The 24,146-nt window shown below is 30.3% G+C and overlaps 1 protein-coding gene across 1 annotated transcript; it reads right to left on the reverse strand.

The window, feature by feature from the left end:
* Window positions 1-13,408: 13,408 nt before the first annotated feature.
* On the reverse strand, window positions 13,409-16,113 carry LOC114400674 (12-oxophytodienoate reductase 2-like). Its single transcript, XM_028363245.1, has 5 exons — window positions 15,862-16,113; window positions 15,623-15,763; window positions 15,396-15,526; window positions 14,396-14,560; window positions 13,409-14,290 (listed from the first exon to the last, which is right to left on the reverse strand). Exons 1-5 carry the CDS (start codon window positions 15,936-15,938, stop codon window positions 13,707-13,709), a joined length of 1,098 nt encoding a protein of 365 aa, XP_028219046.1. The 5' UTR covers window positions 15,939-16,113; the 3' UTR covers window positions 13,409-13,706.
* Between the last annotated feature and the right edge of the window lie 8,033 nt (window positions 16,114-24,146).

Here is a 24,146-nt window from a genome sequence, read left to right on the forward strand (position 1 = left end):
TTTGGTAATTAAGTAAACCCAAAGCCTAGCTACTTTTTCCATTTCCTTCTTCAATTGGAGTTTTAAGAACTCATTCCCCATCTTATTTTGTGTTGTCGTGCTAGGAAATCCATGACAGTGCCACAAAATGCCCTCTTTGAGAGGGACTTCGGAATTTCAAATTTTGTTTGCTTAAGGTAAGAGGTTCTTTGATTTTCTTTTCATATTATTTGATGGCTTGGCAAGGCCGTGGAAACCATAAGGCCAATGAGGCCTTTGTCTTAGGCTCCAAGAGTTTTTTTTTTTTTTTTTTACATTTTTAATATTTTTTATCAATTTAAATTATTAAGTGATAAATTTTGTTAAGATATGATTTATTATTTGTAATCATTTTTTCATTAATAAGATTACATAATCTTAAGTTATGAATGTAATAGTCATCGTAAATCATTTATCTAAAATTTTAATTTTATTTCAAAATGTTAAAGAAAATTATTTTATATCTATTTTATATTTAATCTCTCCTTTACCTAAAAAAAATCTATTGAAATTAGTACAAAATTTTAATTTAATGTCTATGGTTGATATATAAAAAAATATATTTTGATGAAAAATATTGATTATAAGATCACACATTTAGTTAAAATTTTATTTCATGTTGATATTTTGTATACATAAATTAATTTAAATCTTTAATTGAGTCAATTTGAAATTTGAATAATATTTAAAATAGCAACTCACAATTTTTTTTAAGGTTTAATGAATACTCTGATATTGATGATCTTGATTTATTTTTAAAATTGAAAGTACTAAGAGAAGTGTTAAGAGAAAAAATTAGCACACCCATAGAAGTATTGAGTTATATTAAAACTTTAGATTCTTTTTCAAATGTTTACATTTCATATAGAATTTTATTGACAATCCCTGTAACAGTTGCTACTGTTGAAAGAAGTTTTTCAAAATTAAAATTGCTTAAATCATATTTAAAATCAGCAATGTTACAAGATAGATTGAATGAGTTAGCTATTTTATCTATTGAAAGTGAAATGTTAGAATTGCTTGATTATGAAACTCTGATAAATGACTTTACAGCTAAAAAAGTTAGAAGATTAATATAAAAATTGATATTTTATATAATATACTAAATATATTTAAAATTCATATAAAAAAAACCCCTTTAACATTTTCGCCTTAAGCCTCAAGATGTCTGTACACGGCCCTATGGCTTAGTTCAGGGAATATTAATGGATAATTATGACCATGAAAATGTCTCCCTCTATTACACAATAATCTTCGTATTCGAAGAAAATAAGTTACAAAATAATTCATTTCAACTTTTAATTAAATGCAACATTACTTTTTTTTTGCCACTTATATATATCCCTCGTAATATTGATTATACACAATAATATCAATAAAAAATTATAATAAGTTTTTTTTATCGTCATTAATGATAATATTAATTTTGTAAATTGTTTTTATTTATTTATTATTTTTTGTGTGTGTAAAACAACCTAATATATCAAATATTGCGAGATGGAGGATGTAATCAATGACCAATCCACACAAAATGAAGGGGTACACTTATACCCTCTCATCCTTTAAAAGATACATTTAAAATATACATATAAATATCTTTAATGTATATATTTTATTCCTTAATTTTATATATTTGAATCACATCCTTAATTTTTACTTCTTACTTGATAATAATTATTAATTTTATTTTCTAAATAAATTGTTCCCATCATTCAAGGTTTTAGATCCTCCACATATTTTACTTAAATTTTGATAAATTATCTACATAATAGTGACTAAAAAAAAGAAAAAAAAGTATTTATTTGAAAAAAGAATGCCATTAATTATCTCCATAATAGAAACTGAACAAAATAATGAATATTTTACAATAAATTAGAAAAGTAATATTTGATATTATTATTTCCATGTCGTAATCTTTACATACACATATTACAAGTTTTTTTTAAAAAAAAAAAAAAATAGGAGGCCCCTCAGTCGTGCATGGAGACCTGTCCCTATTAATGTACGTGTTCATTCTGCACCACTCGTACGTGTTCCGTTTCTAAATGATCCATTCTGTACCACATACAACTCAGCCGTGTAGGGACCGGACAATTAATGTGATTTTTTCACCCCAATAACACAAATAAATTAAATATTTATCTAAATAATATAATTTAAAAAATATTTATTCCAACAATATAAAATACAGTTCACGTGAAAAGTGGATCTTTCCAAATAGATTTTTCACTTGCATTTTTTTTACATATTAGAAAATTAATTTTTCAGGAACCGATTTCATAAGGTATTAATTTTTTGAACTGAGTTCAATAATACAAAATGAACTCGGTTCAAAATTTTAACTGTTTTTTTAATTAAAACTTATTTTTTTTAAAAAAAGTATTTAAATATTCAATATAAATATAATTTATTTAAATATTTATAAAAAATACATATATTTTAGTGATCTAATTCTTTTACCTAAATAAATAAATAAAAAAAAACATATTTAATTTTAATAATATGCATTGATTATTAATGTAAAACTATAAATACTTAAATATAATTTATCTATAGCATAATATTTTAATGAAAATATTAATTCTTAAATAAAATTATACAATTTTATTGTTGTATCATTCTGTAAATATTTATTTTCCCAAATATCTCACTTTCCAAATTATGTACAAAAATGCCCCCATTTTTTGAATGTGTGAATTCGGTTGGGGGACTCAAATTCACTCCATTATTTTTTTTTTAAAATTGCCATAAAAACATTTAAGAATTTGATTTGCCGAAAATCAAATTCTTAACGTATTTTTTTAAATATTTAAAAAAATAATTAGAAAAATATTTTTTTCTAATTTTTTTGTAATATTTTTTTTTTGTTTTATATATTTGAAAAATTCATTTTGGTTTTAATTTTGAAGTTTGACTTAGTGAACTAATTTTAAAATTTTATTTTAAATGTCATTTGTAGGATTGACTTTTGCACTTTTTTAATGTTGATCATGTTTTATGGTTTAAAAAATAGTTTAGTTTGATAGTTTTCATGTAAATGAATTTAATGACATAAGTTTCATATTTTGACTCAGTTTAAAAGAGCTTGAAAAAGGTGTCTAAAAGTGTAAAAAATCATGTTTTGCACTTTAATATTTTTCTAATGGTCTTTTGTTAGCATATTTTTTCATGTCAACATGAGGTTATTTGGTACTACTATTTTAAAAAGACATTGCGATTGAACTTAAATGATAATCCACAAAATAAAACAAAATTATAAAAAAAGATTACACATAAAATTCCTAAAACACACATAATCAAGGTCATAAAAAACAAACAAAAACGATAAAGTCATTGCTCAAACACACTTCATGACATGTTGCACACGTGAAATACATACTGAAAAAAGATTATGGAACTCACAAACCAAGGGGGGTGGATGAATTGGTTTCAAATCAAATCAAACAAAAAAATAGATTTAAAAAAAAATATATTTTCCAAGCATCGTATCACAAAATTTTGTTAAAACCAATATTCAATCAATCACCCCTAACACAAAATTCTTTTGTCAAAGTTTTTATTCAAAAAGATATTTTTTTTAATCTTCAGCAAATTGATCGAGTATACAATGAGAAAGAAAGATAAGATCAAGAGAAGATGTACATCAATTTTAATACTGGTCCACTCTCTATATCTAAAGAAACTGCTTCAGTTATCTAATCCAAACCAAATAAGATTTTCACTATGCATATAGTATTCTTACAAGCAATCACAATCAATCTCAGCTTCTACCCCAGAAAAAGAGACTAAGGTACCCAATCCTAGGGTCCTTTGTGAATAAGAACCTAAGAGAAACCTATCCTTAGTCCAAACTAGAAAAAAATATTCTAGTATGTCTTCAGAAATTCATGCATATATTAACAACATGTAACACACAAAAAACTTGACTCAAAGAGAGACACAACCTGATCAATTACACGCGACCTTTGCTTAAGTGAATGAGTCTCTTCTTGATCTCACAAGTAATTTACAACTCACATTTTATCATAAGAGCTTCAGAAAAAACAAAGTCTAGAAGTTGTGAGTCGCATACTTATTCTAAGCACTTTTTCTTCCCTATTTTTTTCTTCATAAAAGTGAGAGCACAAGGTGGTTATTTATAGAGAAAATAGTTATAACCACCTATAATTGATTAAATATACAATGTAATCGATTATTTCAAAGAAGTAATCAATTATATTATCATTTCAATCTATTAAAGTGTTCTTCCTAACATCTAGAAAACTTTTAAGAACAATGTAATTGATTAGATTCTTGATGTAATCGATTAAAGTGTTCTTGGCCACTTTTGGAAACACCTTTAAGAACGAAGTAATCGATTACGATCATCTGGTAATCGATTAAAGCAAAGACTTATGAAAAACCAAACATGGTCTAAACTTAACTATGTAATTGATTACAGTTAACCGGAAATTGATCACAAACCACTTTGCGACTTGGCACATTCTATGAGGAAGTAAAAGCAAATGGAAGAACATTGGCTAGCAAGGATAGGATGGAGTTAGTGACACATTTATGTTATCAAAGATGGGGCTTGACTATATGCTCAATGTGAGTGTAGTCTAATGTGGAGTTAGAGAGACGGTGATGTATATTGGAGATGGGATTTGACTCTATGCTCGGTGGGAGTATCATTTAACGACCTCTCTTACGTACCAAGAAATTTTGGATGTTCAATAAAAGATGACTCTCGACGTAGACGGCGTGTGAGGATTTGTCATAAGAGAAATGGATGGCTACAACTGGTACACTGGGGAATAGTTCATTAGGTAGGCTCAAAGGAGCCTAGGGAAATTGTGTCAAGTTAGTGTTGAAATAACAACAAACACACTAAAGGGGGGGGGGAGTTGAATAGTGTGTATATCAAAGATGAACCTTTTGTTATTTTTAATGTAGATATAGATAGAAATGTATGTGTTTGGCAAGTCGTTCATTCAATTGAACACATGTTTTAATAAAGACTTATCACTCTTGGCTATACAGGTATTCTTAATACAACTTCTGGCACTTTCTTAGACTCCCCATGAATCTAACAAACTCAAGTATTGTTTAACACTAAATCATTCTTGACTTTCACAAATAGTAGTTTGAATGAATACAAGTATCCAATAACACTCAATGAGTGAATAAACAATAAAGCTCAAATACAAGATAACTTTGCTTAACAAAGAATAAACAAATGAAAACTTTATATCAGTCATCTTGTAATTTCAACAAAGTTTTGTTTCAGATATGTTCTTGATTTTTTGTTCTCCCTTCTCACTGGGTAGAGACTAGCTTTTATAGATTTCAGTGAAGGATCCATTACGGGAGCAGTGTCGATTCCTTGACAAGATCATTATCTAACACTGGAAGATAAGGCTACATGGCATGCTCTGATTTGCAAGGAAATGAGTGATAGTACAGACAACACCATGTGCTCCTTGTCCTTGACGAAAGTGACCTTTAAGGAATATTCTATGAGTGCCTTTTATTTTCTTCTATTTTGTCCCTTTTTCAAATTTAAATGTTAGCAATTCAAAATAAGGAGAGACAAAATGAAATTATATAAGATAGAACACATGTACTTCCTTTTTTCGGCTATTACAGACTTTTTGCTCAATGTTGATCATTCTAAAAGGATGTGTGAGTTTCTTACCAATTGGACCCACAGTGAATGACATTGATTACCATAAAGAGTGGAGGCCTTTTGGTTTTAGCGCGTTGGACGCTAGGTAAATAATAAAGAGAGCAATTTCTATTGGACGATACAAAATATAGTTAAGTCTTTTAACACATTATTCATGTTCACTTGTCAAAAACTTATTATAATATTAATAATTTATACTTATTGTTAACCATAAAAATTCAAGATAGATGTGTGGAGTGGTCGTCCAGACCTAACAAGTGCAGGGGACTCACACAACCGACTTGGCATTCTTGACCAAGACAGAGCTATAACCATGATTGGTGAGAATGTCATGTCACTAGTACCAAACATATGTCGTGTACCCCCAATCGCAATCCACAAAGTTGCTTAAGATCATTAAGACCCAAGAGGCTTAACGATTAGTAGGGCAAGTCACAATTTTATTGCTTCAAGATTAGTGCAGAAATTGGGTTTGATAGTGGATCCTAATAATCCATACAAGGTGAGGTTGGATGATGGAAATAGGAAAACAAGTAAGGGATGTTGTAGACAAGTTGTTGCACAATTAGGAGAGTATGGGTTGTTGAAGGATTTTTTTTCTTGTTAGAATTAGGAGGTATAGATGTAATCTTGAGGGTGGCTTGGTTAACAACTTTGGGGGAAGTAAAAATGAATTTGAAGATTTTCACAATGAAGTTTGTGGCGAATTGATCAATTGGGTGTAATTCTTTTTCTTAATTACCAATTGGGGGTCGATTTTGAATTATTATTTGTTTTGGGGTAAGTCGTAACATCTTTTACAACTTCTGAGTTGACAATCGTAACCGATGTTACAACTTCTATTTTTTTTTCTCAACAGAAGTTGTAAACTTTTTTATGACTTTAGTTATTGTTTTTTAAAATTTACGAATTCTAAGTCGTAGTCTTATTTTTCTTTTGGGTTTTTGTTTTTATGACTTTAAAGTCGTTTAGGTTTTTTCATATAGAAGTCGTAAATTTATTTACGACTTCTAATTTTCTTTTGTTTTACTTATTTTTTTAAAAAAATTGAAAATTATTTTTAATTTAATTATTTAACAAATATTTTTTTTAATTTGTTTTAGTTTTATTTAACATTTTGTATATATTTTTATGATTTTATTTAATATTTTTTAATATTGTTTTATTTTTTCTATATTTTTTTAATAATGTTAAGGAATTTTATTTTTTTTGTAAATTTAAAAAATAATGCGAAAGACTTAAATTAAAGGCTTAAATTTAAATGAAAATTACATCTTCGTTTAACAAAAATATTAATAGTGAGATGATGTCCCATAATGAGTTCTTCTAGATATGCGTTAAGGTCTCTCATCTTGTTGCACTAGATTTGTTGGTGGTTGTTGTCTTCTTGTTCTACGACCTTTTCCTCCTCTTGTTCTAGGATGATCATGTGTAATTGTTTGTTTTTGTTGAGGAATATGATCATCACCTTGGCCATTATCATCATCATTATTGTTGGTATGGTTGCTATCATCATCTTCTTCCTCATCCTCATGACCCATGTTGTGCATTTAAGTAGGCAATGATGGACGATAACAAGAGCTTGATGGTGGTGGGTTATATCCAAATGGCAGAGTGTTGAAAGTGGTACTAAACCTTTGTGAGAGTCCATAAAAAATATTTGAGGTAGAAGGAACTTGAAATGAGTACTGCGACATATATGATGAGAACTCCAATGGTTGAAAACTTTGTTCACATTCTTGAGGCATGTATCCAAAAAAGCTCACAAATTGATAAATAGATTGTGCATGTGATTGATGATATTAGGGAATATATCCAAAAACATGCACTGGAGGTACACAGGGTTCAGCATGTGATTGATGGTGGTTATGGCAAGGATCATACTATGAATTAAGATTTCTAAAGTTACAAATAATATTGAATAATAATAGCAATAATTTATTCAAATTCTAAAGTAAACTTACAACCTCAGTAGATAATGTCCCCTCACGTGATATATATCGTCTAGTTCAACATATATATCATTACATGTATTATGAATTTTCATGCAAAATACCATGGTCCATTTCACCTTGAACAATATAATCATTTGAATGTTAACCCAGTGACGATTATGGTAAGGCCAAAAAGTATATGTTCTCCCTCTCATATCTATGTTGTGGAGTTGATCTAGATTTGGTGGGTCATCTATAATATTTTATCACAGTCCAAATTGTCTCATGACCCTGTCTATTGCATTCCATTCCACAATTGCAAAACATATGAACGGTACTTTTGCATGAACAATCATTGATACCTCAACATTACTAATTATTGGCCTTATTTGGGGTGTCTCATAAGGTGTCCACAAGAACTACAAGACATATATTATTATTGTCACATATTTATTAACAAATAGGAAACACAAAGAAATACTTAACATGAAAATTAAGAAATGAACCTCATTCATATGTAGTCTATCAAATATGACGTGTATCAGTCTGACTGAATTGGTGAAAATGTTTGTTTGGGTCATTGGCCGAGACCACCTTCATGCAAGAGGAAATCCAAGTCCTTCTTGTACTTTTTCGTCAGATAGGTCATGTATCTGTGGGGCAATACATTTAATGTGGTCTCACGCCCATGACTTTGGCAGCAACAAACATCCACCGATTTCAGTTTGTAAAGGCTTTAAAGCCCGATCTAGAGCTCTAAAAAGGGACGCTAATATTACTGCAACCCAACTATAATGACTTGCCTCAGTCAAATTTGATAACAAAAGGAGATTAAAAAAATGAACTCTTACTCCTGATGTATCTAGCATCACACATCCGCCTATGAGGATCATGATATGAGCTCTAGCATGTTGTGCAATGACAACATCATCAACATCAATAGGAAGTTGCTGAAAATTTTGCCACAACCAGGTTCGATAAATCATATTTCCCTTGATATACTTATCAAGTGGAGTGTCCCCTAGTAAGGCCTAACAAGCAACACGTGCATCACTGGTAATGACACTGGTTATAGGCAGTCCGTCAATCTTGAGGCCCAACTGCAAGGTCATATCTTGTAAAGTTATGGTAGCCTTTCTATGAGGAAATTTGAATGTGTGAGTTTCATGTCTTCAACATTCAACCAAAACACTAATCAAATAATGGTTAATATCAATCTGTCCCGACAGTTATAACATGACCAAAACCAACTTCATTTATTAGGTTTTTTACATGATTATCTATATGATCCAAGTGCGTAAAAGCCCAGACAGAATTACACCTTGGATGAATCATTCTCTCTTGGCCTTCCTACACTTTATTCAAAATATGATTGTCTTGTAAGAACAACAATGAGCCATCAATAGGTCCAAGTTGTGCATGTGTCATTGGTTCATAATAAAGGAAACAAGTGATTAAAAGAAGGATGAAAAAAGTGGGATGTGAGAAAGAAAAATAACCTTTGTGAGGGAAGTTAGGTTGGATGAAAATAAGAATGGAGAAGAATGAAAGTGCAAGTGGATAAAGGCACACTATATGAGATAAGTTGGCTTTGGATAAAGACAAAATATATGAAAGTTCAAGTTGGATAAAGGCATTGAGTCCACATGGCATGCATCATACATAGTGTAAATTATTGATGCCTTTGAGTGAACATGTCATGCATTTGTCTTTAGCCAACTTTGACAATCTCATGCCTATGTACTTGATTGGACTTCACGTAATGATTTGAGTTCATGTGATTGAAATGTCATGCCTTTGAGTTCACGTTGAACGTGTAGAATAGAATCTCGTAGCTTTGGACTTTGTTAAAGGTGCAGCCTTTGGTGTCTTCAAGTTATCATTCACGAGCTTTAAAACAAGAGTCTGCACTTTCAACCAGCTAAGATTCTTCATCATTCACGGGTAGCATAGTTTAAATTTTGTATGGTCATTTCCATACTTCATTTCATGCAAGCTAGCCTCTTGCAATATTTGCTTTCTTCTGTAATATTCACCAACCTAACCTACACTAGCCTAATGCATTTCCTTATTTCCATTATTCATTCATGAGCTTGCTGCATTATTCATTCACGAGTTGCTACAAACTTTCTTCATGCATGTGCAGTTCAAAAGTCGTATCAATGGCCACAACTTCAAAGTCGTTTCAATTGCCCCAACTTCAACATAAATGGATGGTGGGGATTGAGCTACCTTTAGAAGTCATGTGAGGTTGCATGACATTAAGGCCGTGAGATGTGGCATGACTTTAAAGTCATTTTTAGTTTTTTTTTTTAAATAATATATGTTATATGTAATTATTATTTTAGGGTTTTACTTAATGAAAAAATGTATGTTCTAAGTAAATATTTTGCTATGGTTTTAATTAATTAAAATTTTTGTTATAACTGAATATTTTGTTAGGGTTTTAGTTAATTGAAAATGTTAAATGTTATAAATTAATATTATTTTAGGGTTTTGCTTACTTGAAAATGTTATATGATATAAGCTAATATTTTGATAGGGTTTTAGTTAATTGAAAATGTTAAATGTTATAAATTAATATTATCTTAGGGTTTTAGTTATTTAAAAATGTTATAAGTGAATATTTTCTTAGGGTTTTAGTTAATTAAAAATTTTATATGTGTATAAGTAAATATTTTGTTAGTGTTTTAGTTAATTAAATTTTTTGTTATAAGTAAATATTTTGCTAGGGTTTTAGTTAATTGAAAATGTTAAATGTTATAAATTAATATTACCTTGGGGTTTTAGTTATTTAAAAATTTTGTAAGTTATAAGTTAATATTATCTTAGGGTTTTACTTAATTAAAAATGTTATAAGTTATAAGTTAACATTATTTTAGGGTTGTACTTAATTAAAAATGTTATAAGTTATAAGTTAATATTATTTTAGGGTTTTAGTTATTATTATTATTATTATTATTATTATTTATACAAAAATGTTATAAGTTATAATTAATTAAATGCAAAAACATTGTGCATCAAATGAATAGTCATATGCTAAAAGACTATTCATTATTCATGGAAAAGTATCCTTTCATCTTCATTATAAAAGGGACGATGATAGGCACTCAAGGTCATTCGTTACGATCTTTCATATTTTACAAAATATTATTCATCTTTCACCTTTACATTTTTCTTACAGTCTTCCCAATATGTTTTTTATTTAACGATATATATTGTAAATTATTTTCATTTTGAGTAATAAGTTACATTTTTATTTGTTCAAAGATGGCTATGAGATAATGTTGGCGACTTTAGTGACGGGAGCAAGAGCACGATGTTCACGAAAATGGAGAACCAAGCAATCAAAGTCAAAGTGAGTCATTTTCATATTTTAAAACTATTAATAGCCAACTTTCAAAAAGATCTACAGTACTCAAATCCTTAATAGAACACATGGAGTGGCAATCGAATGACCTTTATGAAGGCATGATATTTGAATCAAAGCAAGCAGTTGTGAATGCCATTAAGCAATTTCATTTTCTACATTCATTTAACTTTGATGTTGTAGAGAATAAGAGTGACAAATATGTTGTTAAGTGCAATCAATATGGTAATGGATGTTATTGGAGGGCGAGAGCATCCTTCAGCAAAATACGCAGGAGGTAGGAGATGAAGAAAATAAATGGTATTCACACTTGCACAACTTTACTCATACCACAATATCATGCTAGGTTAGACTCATCTGTAATTGCTCATAATGTTGTTTAGTTAGTGAAAACAATTTCTGGTATCCAAAAAAAACCTTGATTACAGACATGCTATTACACCTCAACCAAATTTGTTTATTATATCAAAGAGGGGAACAAGTTTGCTAGTAACATTGCAATCAGAACGAGTTGGGTGGACTGGATCAGATATATCTTTTGTGTATTGCATTCGCCACATTGCATCAACTTTTAACAAACAGTTTAAAAATATTGACTTAAAAAAATAAGTCATCAATATGGGTAAGCTTCTAACCATTTCATGCATCAAATTTTTGCTTTATTACATGTTCACCATAATGAGATGGACAAAAAAATTTTAAATAGGTCTAAGAAATGCTCATTGTGTAGAACTGAAGGACATAATCGTAGTAATTGTCCACACAAGCAAGTAGACAACTAATATAGTTTCCAAGTTTTATGGATTTGTTTAACTTGTATTATTCATTTTATAGTAATGTATTATGTTATTTTTATTTTAACAACTACGTTTATTACTAAATTATTTTTTATTTTTAATATTAAAATAATTTATACAATAAAATTAATAAATACTACTGTACAAATTTATTAATTTACTTAATGATAATTGTAAAAAATAATTATTTTTTAAAGAAAATTAATATTATTTGATAAATTATAAGTTAATATTAATAACCAAACATTTTAATATTTTCATTTAAATTTAAGTCTTTTGAATATTTTTTTAATTTACAAAACAAATCAGAATATTCACATTAGTAAACAAATATGGAAAATATTAAATAAAATAATATTAAAACATATATAAAATATATTTAATAAAGTGATATTCAAAAAATATATAAAATATTAAATAAAATCATAATATATATATATATAATATTAAATAAAACTAAAAAAGGTTAAAAAAACATTTACTTATTAAATAATTAGATAAAAAATCATTTACAACTTTTTTAAAAAAATATATGTAAAACAAAAAAAAATAGAAGTCATAATATAAAAGAAAACTAAACGACTTTAAAATTGTGAAAAAAAAGCTACGAGTTAGAATCATAAATTCTAAAAAATAAAAAATAATTGGAGTTGTAAAATTTACTTCAGTTAAAATAAATAAAAAATTACACCCAATTAGTCAGTCAATTGTCCGAAGTTTGTCGATCAAGGACAGGTCAGAGAAGTAAAAGGAAATCCAGGATTATGTAGATCCTTAATTTCTCCTCAAGCATTAATGAAGATGACAGAAATAGAGGCTGTATCAATGTTGTGGGTTGTGGAAACTGAAGGGGATAAAGAGAAGGAGCAAGGACAGAATCGAACTGATGCAAAAATAGAGGAGCAGAGACAAATACAACAGGTGTTGGATGAATATGCTCAAGTATTTTCTGAGCCCAAGAGTTTACCTCCGAATAGAGCAAATCATCGTATTCCTAACAGGTGTTGATCAGATTCAGTCACCGCGGAAGCCAAAGGCCTTGCGAGTGTACCAAAAGAGGAATAAGGCCCATTAATTGTAGCTAAAGAGTTTGTTATCATACTGTTATGGCACTTAGTATCATTCTATTAGAGCATGGTAGTTAGGGGTAATGAGGATAAATATATCTTTTAGCAATAGTTGGGGATTATGTAGAGTTTAGCTTTGGTGTTGACAAGGCTAGTCCTTGTGGAAAGGAGAGTCTCCTTTGTAAACAGTTACCGATCTTTCATAATAGAAACCATTTTTTCTCTGTTCTCTCTGAATCACATATCTCTTCTTTCTCTTCTCACATCCCTATTATCTCCATAATCAACAAGGATTCCTAACGCTTTTCTTGTTGCAGGGGATATCACAGATCAATCTACCCCAAATCAGAGGATTTTACAACACTTTTTTTACTGGAATTTTTCTTACTTTTGATTCTTATTGAAAGAAGAGACTTCCTTTTAAATCAAATGAAATATAGTTGTTGGAGATGACTTGCACAGTATGCAACTTTTTAGACTGATTAGAGCAACTTTGCATCACTCTTTTATGAAAGACAATAAATTCATTTAATTCTCTTTTCTGGAGAATTAACAAAAGAATACAAGATATAACTTATTTATTTGGGGATAATATGTAGGCAAAAATGTGAAACATAATTTCATAAACAAATTCACTTCATTAAAGAAGAATAATGATTTTCTATCACAATTTTTTTCAAACACCTAAGCTTAAAACTAATTATTTTTCTTTATTTCTCTCTTTCTATCATGTTATATCACCTATAGTATTCTCTTTTATCTCTCTCACAAGTTTCATGTAGCATTTTAGATGTCTAAATATTATTTTCCATAAAAGAATGATGTTTCCCTGTGGATGCTTAATCATTGGTTTCATTCAAGAAAGGGGTAGTCAGTGTAACCGATAACTGGGTCATGAGTGTAGAAATTCTCACGGTTGTACTTGTTGAGAGGCGCATCTTGCCCAAATCTCTTTGGCAAGTCTGGATTAGCCAAGAACAAGCGACCATAAGCAACAAGATCTGTCCTATTTTTAGCCACAGCATCGATGCCATCTTTTCTGTCATAACCTCCTGCAGAAATAAAAGTGCCATTGAAGGCCTTTCTCATTGGCATAAGGCTGTGAGGGCACTCAACTACTTCAAGAGCATTCTTCATTCTTGGCTCCACCATGTGACAATAGAGAATGTTATACTTGCTGAGGGCATTAGCCAAGTATAGCCCCAATGCTTTGGGGTCTGAATCTCCACACTCTGCATGCTCTGTGAAAGGGGATAGTCTAACTCCAACTCTTTCTGCCCCTATCTCCTTCACAACAGCCTCAACCACTTCCAGAGCGAATCGGCAACGGTTCTCAAGGGATCCACCATATCCATCACTTCGATCATTCACTTTGTCTTTAATGAATTGCTCAAGTAAGTAGCCATGAGCACCGTGGATCTCAACCCCATCAAAACCTACACATGGATTTGTATGTTAGATACTTACATTACATTTCATATTATGTAAAATTTAAAGATCTTAGTACATGTGTGTGAAATTTTGTTTTCCAGGCAAATTACCTGCTTTTATAGCATTCCTTGCAGCAACTCTGAAGTCATTGACAATATGAGGAATCTCATCTGTCCTTAGCCTCCTTGGTGGTGTGACTTGTGCTTCCTCAATGCCATTTTGTTTGAGTGGCTTGTCAGTAGAAGATATTGGTGCTTGCCCATTTGGCTGAAAAACTGTTACAATTGAACATAAATTGAGCATTCATCATTGTGTTCAATGACATAACGCAAATCACAATAAGCTCAATATCAAATAAGTAGTTACCCCCTGCAGAACTCAATATGAACAATCTCTAATCATTTCCACTTTTAGTGAATTACAGATAAAATAATTTGATTTATTGAAAAGAAATATGCTATAATATCATGCTAACAGCAATCATTTACATTATCCTAGCTATCACAATCTCTAAATACTAAATAGTGAGGACATCATATTTTATAACCGCAATTTCTTACAGTAATTTCCTCCTCATTTGGATTGTGACAAAGGGTAGTGAAGAAAATATCAGGGAAGCTTCAAGGGAATAGGTTCAACTAATTGGTGCTTGCCCTTTTGGCTGAAAACTGTTACAATTGAATATAAGTTGAGCATGCAGCATTTTGTTCAATGGTTTATTGCAAACCCCCCTGACAGTACTCAATATCAACAACCTCTAATGATTTCCACTTACTTTCAGTGAACTTCTAGGCCAAGTAATTCTGTTGATTGCAAAGAAATATGCTATTTGCAAATCCCCCTGACAATACTCAATATCAACAACCTCTAATGATCTCCACTTACTTTCAGTGCACTTCTAGACCAAGTAATTCAGTTGATTGCAAAGAAATATGCTATAATATCATGCTAACAGCAATAATTTACCTTATCCTATCTAGCATAATCTTTAAAAAGTAACCATTTCATATTTGATAACCGCAATTTGTCACAGTAATTTCTTCCTCGTGTGGACTTTGACAAAGGGTAGAGCAAATTTGATCGGGAATAAGCATTCTTGTCAGAAAATACCTGGACTTGAGACCCTTCCAACATGCCAAATCTGACAAAAGAATACACCACCTTTGGCATGAACTGCATTCACAATGGGTTTCCATGCTTCAACTTGCTCTTTTGTCCATATGCCGGGTGTGTGCACCAACCTGCACATATAGATAATAAAAAGTAATTAACAAAATCACATTAAACAGTGTCTTCTTTTTCATTCATCAAGCAAAGGTAAGTCATAAACAAATTACCCTTGAGCAGTGTCAGAGACACCAGTGGCTTCACTTATCAAAAGACCTCCTGGAGAAGTTCTCTGAGAGTAATACAATACAGCATGAGGCTGAGGAACGTTATTGTAAGATCTCATTCTGGTCAACGGGGCCAAAACAACTCTGAATTCACAAGCAAAAGTAACAATTTTTAAATTAGAAAATACACAAAATGTTTGAACTTAATAAAAGCTCTATTAGATCATGATGCTTCTGAATACCTATGGGACAGATTGAAGTTACCCATTTTGTAGGGAGTGAGAAGAGGAATGACAGGAGCATCGGCTTCAGTTGCCATTTGATGCCAATTACAAAGTGTGTTGTTGATTGCCTAATGATTAGTATCAAAGAACAACCAAATAGCTAATAACCAATAGGTAATATTTAAAGATCAAGAACCAAGACACCAAGAGGGGTTGTTAGAATGTGCGCGTGCCGTTTTACACTACTAACCTTCCTCATTCAACACACCATATATTTCCACAATGTCATGATACTAATTCTCTCCCCTTTTATTGGCTAAAAATATTATCTCTTTTTTAACATCTTTTAGAAAGGCTTTAAATATATATTGAATGAATGCGACATCTTACTTAAATGAAATTAAATATATATCACCTAAGTCAACTATTCGTTAATAAAATGTAATTTACAAATTAAATAAGATTTAGATATAGTTATTGTTAACCTCAAAATAGTATAGTTGTCATTTTTTTATTATGGATTGGTGGACAGCGTAATGGATGACGTTTTTCTTGAGTTTGCATTTTCATTGAGTCGTTAGCTGCAAGTCTGCCACTGCCCATCAGCTTTGACTCTTTTTGGGAAGTTGAATTATTCCTGTCGCCTCCAACATGGGCTTTTATATATATAGTTAACAATATACACTAAAATATTGGGACAAATGCTCGTTCAGTTTTCAGTTTTAGTAAATTTATTTAGGGGTTTTAATTGTAATTGAGCATTTCATTATTATTTTTTTGAATTAATTTTTATTCATTTAATTTATTATTTAGGTTTAATTTGATCTTTTAATTTTTTTAATTTAATCTTTAATTTTTTAAAATTGATTTAATTTGATTCTTTAATTTTTTTATTCAATTTAGTCTTCTAATTTTTAAAATTAATTATTTTTTAAAAAATATATATTTTGTGAAAGTTTAAAACTATTTATTGATATTCTTTAAACTGTTAGAAAATGTAATTTTTTTTATCATTCAGATTAAAGGATTAAATTAAATTGATTAAAAAAATTAGATGACTAAATTAATTTTAAAAAATAAATTAGAAAATTAAATTATTCTTTTTAAATTAACAAATGAATTCTCTCTCCTCACCACTCATGGCTCCCTCCGCAAATCCGAGAATACTTCTCGGTTAATTTCTGCAAGCCAAAGTGAAAAACAAGATTGCAGCAATAATAAGAATATAAAATAGTGGCAGCAACATCCACAATAACAGCAACAACGTCACTTCCTCCCATGGCGTTGGCATTTTGGAACCATCCTTCCTTACGCATTCTTTTTTTCGTCTTCTTCCACTCATCTCGGAAATTAGAAAAATCTGATTGTTAATTTACTTTTGGTTTATTATTTTTGAGATTGAAGAGTTATTTATTTTCTCTTGTTGGAGAGATCAAGGAACCTATACATTTGTTAGTTATGAGCTCTGATGTTGCAATGATGATAAGAATTGATTGATAATGAAATTTTAGTAGTTAATAAAATTAAAGGACGTTAGATTCAATGATAAAGTACTGCATTCTACATTGCAATAGAATGAATGGTGGGGGAGGAAGAAAAATGCAGCAATATCAGGACTCATGGCGCTGACCGGGAGAAGACGCGAAAAAGAACGTGTAAGGAAGGATGGTGGGGGAGGAGAAGACGAACAGGTAGAAGAAAAGTAGGAGACAGTATGTTATGTCATACGTGGGAGAGGAGAGAGATTTTTTTTTTAATCTTTTTAATAAATTATACAGTGAACTACTATCATGTCTCTAAACGAAAGTAACTAAAACAAAATAGATAGATTAATTTTTTTCTAATAATTTTGGTGTAGCTTACCAACATACACTCCAATTAAAAAAGAGATAAAAGTAGGTTAACAAATATATATATCACGCATTTGTTATTCCTCCAACATGAACTTTGCTTTCACATTCTCTCGTGTCACCAATTAGAATCTTACACATTAATTAAAATAAATTTAAATATTTAGTCCTTTCGATTTAATACTTTTTTATTTTTCGTCAAATTTCAATTCATCAATATGAATAATTTTAAATTTGTATTAATATAGATTTTGAATTCACTGTTTAGTAACCCATGATACACTTTTTAAGCATAAATTCAGCTAAAAGAAAAACTTAATTAAGATAGAGGATGAGGGGTACAAGGGGTACCCACCCAAACAGTTTTACATGACACATTGTAACATCCAATCCTATACCCCAAAGTACTCGAGAATCTTAACAAACCCAGTATACTATACAAACTGCATTTTTTCAAATAATCCTAACATCCACCATAAAAGTTGTCACTACCTGTTAGTTAAATTGAAACCCGACCCCTCCTTAACCTATTGCCACCTTAAATTTCAATTCATGAAGTAAGTAAAACAGAATAATGAACAAAAGGATCTGATTAATAGCTTTGTTATGTCCCTACTCCTTGATGCTCGAACAAACAAACTGCAGAAATAGGAGAGAATATTCTTCATAGTCGTTATCATTTTGCTGCATAAGTAAAGCACATGTGTTTGTTTGTATTATTTCTCTCTCCTAAAGAGAGCGGCACATTGTTATTAGCTTTGAGATGACGGTCATTTAATGGCATGCTCTAATCCCGTAATAGATATTTTCACTTAAGTCTATAAAAGGTGACTCAAGCTATGCAATAACTAAGTGGTGAGAAAATGAACAAGATATAAATGGAAGTATTGATATTATGCTAATTCATTGGATGACACAATCTTGTGATTAAAGTGTCATTATTTGCTTAACAAAATTATTTGATTGTATTCACTTATGATTTATCTATATTTTTTGAGTGTTTTGAATTTATGTATTCATATCAAATATTTGTTGTTTGTGAAAGTTAGGAGTGCAGACTTAGTATTAAATAATATTGGAATGTTTTTAGACTCAGAGTGGACTAGAAGTGACCTAAAGAATAGTGTTGTAACTAGGAGTGACAAAAAAAAAATATTTGTTTGTAATTAAGTCATTACAAGAAAATAGGTGAATAGCAATTGACAAATCAGTTGCTATGATAAACAAATCAGACACTATATAAATCAACGACTAACCTTGTTTAGTTGCTATAACTTGGTCGTTGTTCCACAACGACTAGTTCCACAATTGATATTTAGCAACTGATTCCGCGACTTGTCTTTAGCGACTGTTTTCATGATTAGACTTCAGCGACTAATTATCAGCATCTGTTTTAGTGATTGATTGTCGGCGTCTGATAGTCGGCAATCGTATTAGCAATTGGTAATCAATGACCTCTTTAGCAACTGATATTCATTAATTTCATAGGTAATTCAATATCTCAGTCACAACATTAGCCACTGATTATATCATTTGTTTTTTTATTTTTTAAAAGTCATTTAATAAAAAATTTGATTGACAAAAATTTAAGTATACATTGTATTTATCAATACAAATTGACCTGATAGTGGACAATAACTTGTTTTATAAACTTTATCAAAACAAGTATCAAGATTCATCAAACAAAGTATCAAAACAATTACAATAATAAGTAACTATCAAGATAACTATTTATCAATAATATAATGATGCATAATAAGTTTGTTTTATAGAATAGATAGTTATTTAGATAACTACACAAAAAGTGTCAAGACTCATTCAAAATAAGTATCAGAACATTTACAATAACAAGTAACTACCTATCTAGTTACTACACAAAATGTTTATCACTTTATATGCTTTGCATCACGTGAATACCAAGAAGGTGAAGTATTTCAGCCGAGATTAGTACTTGCAATGAAACACGTGAATAACACATCAGACATTGTTTTTCGTACCAGAAAAAATTATAAATAGTTTTTGAAAAATTACAAAATCTAAAGAACCTTTGATCCTAAATCTTCGTTTTCAACCGTTGAATGGTAACAATTAAAAATACAACTAAGAATCCAAAAAACCTTCAATTTTTAAAAATAAAAAGGATAGTTTATAATTTCCCAAATAGTTTTTTTTTCACCATTGCAAGTCTTAAATCTTTAGCAAGTGAATTGTTTAGAATTTTATTTCATGTGTTTTCCCAATAGAATTTTTATTCAATTTTATTTTCATAATTGATGGTCTACTTATAATATCCAATTGTTATATAAATAACAACACAATAAGACTTAAGATACACAATACAAAAAAAATGGATATGAAATAGATAAATTGAAAGAGCATAGAAACAATTGTTGAGAAAGCACATTTTTGATAAAAAATAGTGTGTCAAAGTTGAATTGACTTCAACAACAAACAAAAACTAATGATTTTTCAAGTTGTTTTCTTCTTTCTTTGAGGCATGTTGGTTAGTTAGGCAAACTCATTTATCTCCATGTATTTCTTTGTTGATTGAATTAACCTTCTCAGTAGGCTATCCTATTTTCTTAGCCAACTCATTGAAAAGGTAATCTTTGATTCTGAGAAGTTCATTTGCTTCATTCTAAATGTCATCGGCCTAACAATTTTCATGATGTTAGCAGCCAAAGCAAAAACAATCCCATTCATACATTTGAGAGGTGATATTAATGCCCTATAGATAGAAGACAATCATACTTGTGCATGAGCAACTCCAAAACTGGAGATGTAAGGGGCAACTCTTGATAGAGGCATTGTAAAATGGTTACGGTTAATACAGAAGAATATCATGAAAACATTAATAGATCACCATAACTATTTCATGAAACTAGAGAGGTCAACATACTCAATAAAATAAGCTAATGCATAAAATCTATAAGACTTGGATGTCACAACACAAAAGATTGTAGTAGAAAAAAGACGCTTGAGAGTCAGAATAATGATGGAATTAATAAACGAAAAAGTAATTCAAGGATCATTACTATTATCTTAAGTTTGTATGAGATATATCCTTATTCTATTTCCAACTACAAGACTTGCCAGATTTTCAATTGTAACATACAGTACAATAATTAATATTACTGATAATGTAATCATTCATGAAAGACAAGGTTAATATAAATATAAATCATAGATGTCAGGCCCTCGCTGCATGGACATAGAAGGAGAGAAAGAAACTTAATGGAAAAATGAAAGATTACACTAGAAGGTGGGGGGACTGAATAGTGTATTAACCAAAGATATAAATTTTTTCACAAATAGAAGTTTTTCATAGGACAACAAGTGGTATAATAGATATGAATTGTGTCATCCAGTGATTAAGAAAATTGTTTCTGTTAAAACAGTGGACTGTGTCATCCAGTGAGTGATAAAACAAAGTTTTCTTAAAAGCTTTTTTTAGAAAAACACTTGTGTGATAAAGTGCGTAAAAAAGGACTTGAAGAAATACAAGTTAAAACTTTAGAGAGAAGTAAAAACACTTGGTTTATATTGGTTCACTCAAACTGATCTACATCCAATTCTCCTTCACAAATTGTAAAGGGTTTCATTCATCAGACTGATTACAAAACCAGCATTCTAACCTGCCACTCCTGGCTACACAAGTATTCTCAAGGCTACTTGTAGCACACTTCTTAGACTCCTCTTGAATCTAAGAACATCCCAGTATTGTTTTGTCACTAAGCCATTCTTGACTTTCACAAAATGGTTATTTGATGGAATACAAAGATTTGCATAAAGAATAAACAATAAGCTCAAATACACAAGATAACTTTGCTAAGAAAATGATAGAACTATTTCTAGTGCAGAATATTTAATCCAATGACTACTATAGAATTTGCTTTCACTTTGTTACCTATTTCTTGTATTTCCCTTCTCTACTTCACTTCATCATTTGAGTCATTATTTATAGACTTTAATGAAGTATCCCTTGTGGGATCTGTGTCTTCTTTCTTGATATGACCATTGTCTCATATCTTATTGTAGGGCCATGTGGAGCACTTTGGTTGGAGAGACAAAAATGAAGTGACAGAAATATCAAAAGAAAGAGGGTTGAATTGGGGTTTTGAAAACTCTTTAATTTTTCTTTGAAAACAAAAAAAGTTTTTGATGATAGTTTAGAATAAGTGAGTGTAGAATGAAAAAGTTGCTCCGAGCTCAAAATGGAAATTCAAGTTGCTCAAAATGAAAATGCAACAGTTCCAGAGAAATAATTCTTTTGCAGTTTAAGACTTTGTTTCAAAGATAGTTGCTTAATAAAACCTTTTGGTAAATCAATGTTTGGTTTTGTTGTTGTTAAGTTTGATAAAAAGAAAATTTAATGATTTGGTCAAAAATAGTTTTCATATCTATGCAAAGCAAAGTAAAGAAAAGTAAAAAAGAAAGACGGGACAAAAGATTTTTATATTAGTTCATATCAACCTTGGGCTACATTTAGTCCTCACCCTTAAAGATGAGAATTCATTAACACAATTAGTTCACAATTGGACCAGCAAACCATTGGATTTCAGCTTCACCACTAGATTTCCTCACCGTCAGCCACTATTGGACTTTCTACAAAAAAAAGGGTCTATGATTCAATTAGACAAATGATAGATTTTCTCCTCACAAGAGGGATTCCACTTAGGAACTGAATCTCTCACTTCTATTGAAGATTATTACAAGATTATAATGCAAAATACTAAAGTGGGTCATTCTTAGAGAGGGTTGAAGCTAAAACATAGATTTCACACTAAGAGATCTAGCACAAAGTATTACAAATTTGGAATGATTCAACTTGTGCTTCGTAACCTTTGAAAATGCCTTATAAAGCCCTCAAGAAGACCGTTGGATTAGGCTCCACATAGTTGACAAGCTTCTAGTGTAAGTAGGGGCACTTTCTAGTTGTCATGATTTGACAACACTTAAAACCATTATGAGGAACCTTTACAATGGGCATTCTAAAGAACCATAAGAATAACCATTCTAATGTTTGCTGAGAATGATTCCACACTTGGATGAATTCCCTTGATGAAGTTCGGATTGATATCTCATTTTGATGTAGTGCAACTTCATCATTCTTAACACTTTTTCACAAATCAAAAGCATTCTGAAGTTGATTACTTCAAAAGGATCTAGTGGAAGTTCAGTTGTTGGTGTGTTAGTGTTTTGTCCAAGGTTAGACTGAGTAGTATTCTTTAGTCTTTCATTATGATGCTTTTCATCAATATTTTTCATGGATAACTTCTTCATTCAACAATGTTTCATCTTCTTATGTAGTTGGTTCTTTCTTTCTGATGTGCCTACAATGATTGACAACATATGGAAGATGAAGAATTGTAAGACTTTAGTCTTCTAATTTTGTTCAAGCATTTTGAGTCTTCCTGAATCATTTTGAACTTCAAAAACTCAGAGTTAGAGTCTATATAGCTTCATTCTGAACCATAATGCTCTTCATGTAGCCTTTGATGAATCTTTTACGTAAGGCCTTGTTATTTAGTATCTTGCCAAGAACCAAGTACCCAAAGGGAAGTGACCTTCATCATTCTGAAGGGCTTCAAAAGATCTTCTGAGCTCTCAACTCTGACAATAGTTCTTTGAACCTTTCTAAACATCATTTCGAGTACCTCATATTGAAAGAACACATTTACTTTTTAAGGGAATAAACACCGAAATACTTAAGCATAAATGTTAACCATCACTTAATTCCATCATCCTTTCAATTTGTAGTGATAATGACTTGTCATAATTAAAACTAGGGATGTGGATTCAACAAAAAAAAAAATCAAACTACAGACAACTATTGGTGAAGTACAAACAACTATTGTTGTCTTCTCCCTTGTCAAAAATGACATTTCTGGAATATACCCTTGTTCATTCCTTTGTTCAAGTCCTTACCTTAACGTCAAATATTAGCATTTCAAACATAGGAGAGGAAAAATAGAAATACATAAATCGTTAGGTTTGTGCACTTTCTTTTTGTCGCTAACACTGAAATTGTCACTTTCTATGGACGCCACTTATTTGTTATGTATATAAGATCAAAGTGTAACTGATTAATGTCCATTAGACATGAGTAAAAGTAACTTAGTGTATCGACACTAGTTTCCAAAAATAGTGGACAACATATATATATATATATATATATATATAAAACAGTGCGTTGGACGCTTGATTTTACTTATTAATGCAGGAAATAATACCAAGCATGTTCTTATATTGTAGATCTTGCCCACTTAGAAATAACTCATTAGTATATCAAAAATTTATTCCTTTGTGATCATCAAAATTATGGGTAAGGATAGATCATCTTGTTATATCATTAGACCCTCCAGTCCTAACAATCTCCCCCTTTTTATGATGACAAACCATATAAATTTTGATCAAGATAAATACATAATCATGATAAGATAGAAGGATAAT

This window comes from Glycine soja, chromosome 19 (genome assembly GCF_004193775.1).
Source record: "Glycine soja cultivar W05 chromosome 19, ASM419377v2, whole genome shotgun sequence".
Taxonomy (NCBI): domain Eukaryota; kingdom Viridiplantae; phylum Streptophyta; class Magnoliopsida; order Fabales; family Fabaceae; genus Glycine; species Glycine soja.

Excerpts from the sequence above, each read along its gene's own strand:
- LOC114400674 (XM_028363245.1), bottom strand. The coding sequence starts at position 15,938 with ATGGCAACTGAAGCCGATGCTCCTGTCATTCCTCTTCTCACTCCCTAC. Across the intron at positions 15,764-15,861 it reads AACTTCAATCTGTCCCATAG|AGTTGTTTTGGCCCCGTTGA; the intron begins GTATTCAGAAGC and ends TTGTGAATTCAG. Across the intron at positions 14,291-14,395 it reads AAGGAATGCTATAAAAGCAG|GTTTTGATGGGGTTGAGATC; the intron begins GTAATTTGCCTG and ends ATCCATGTGTAG.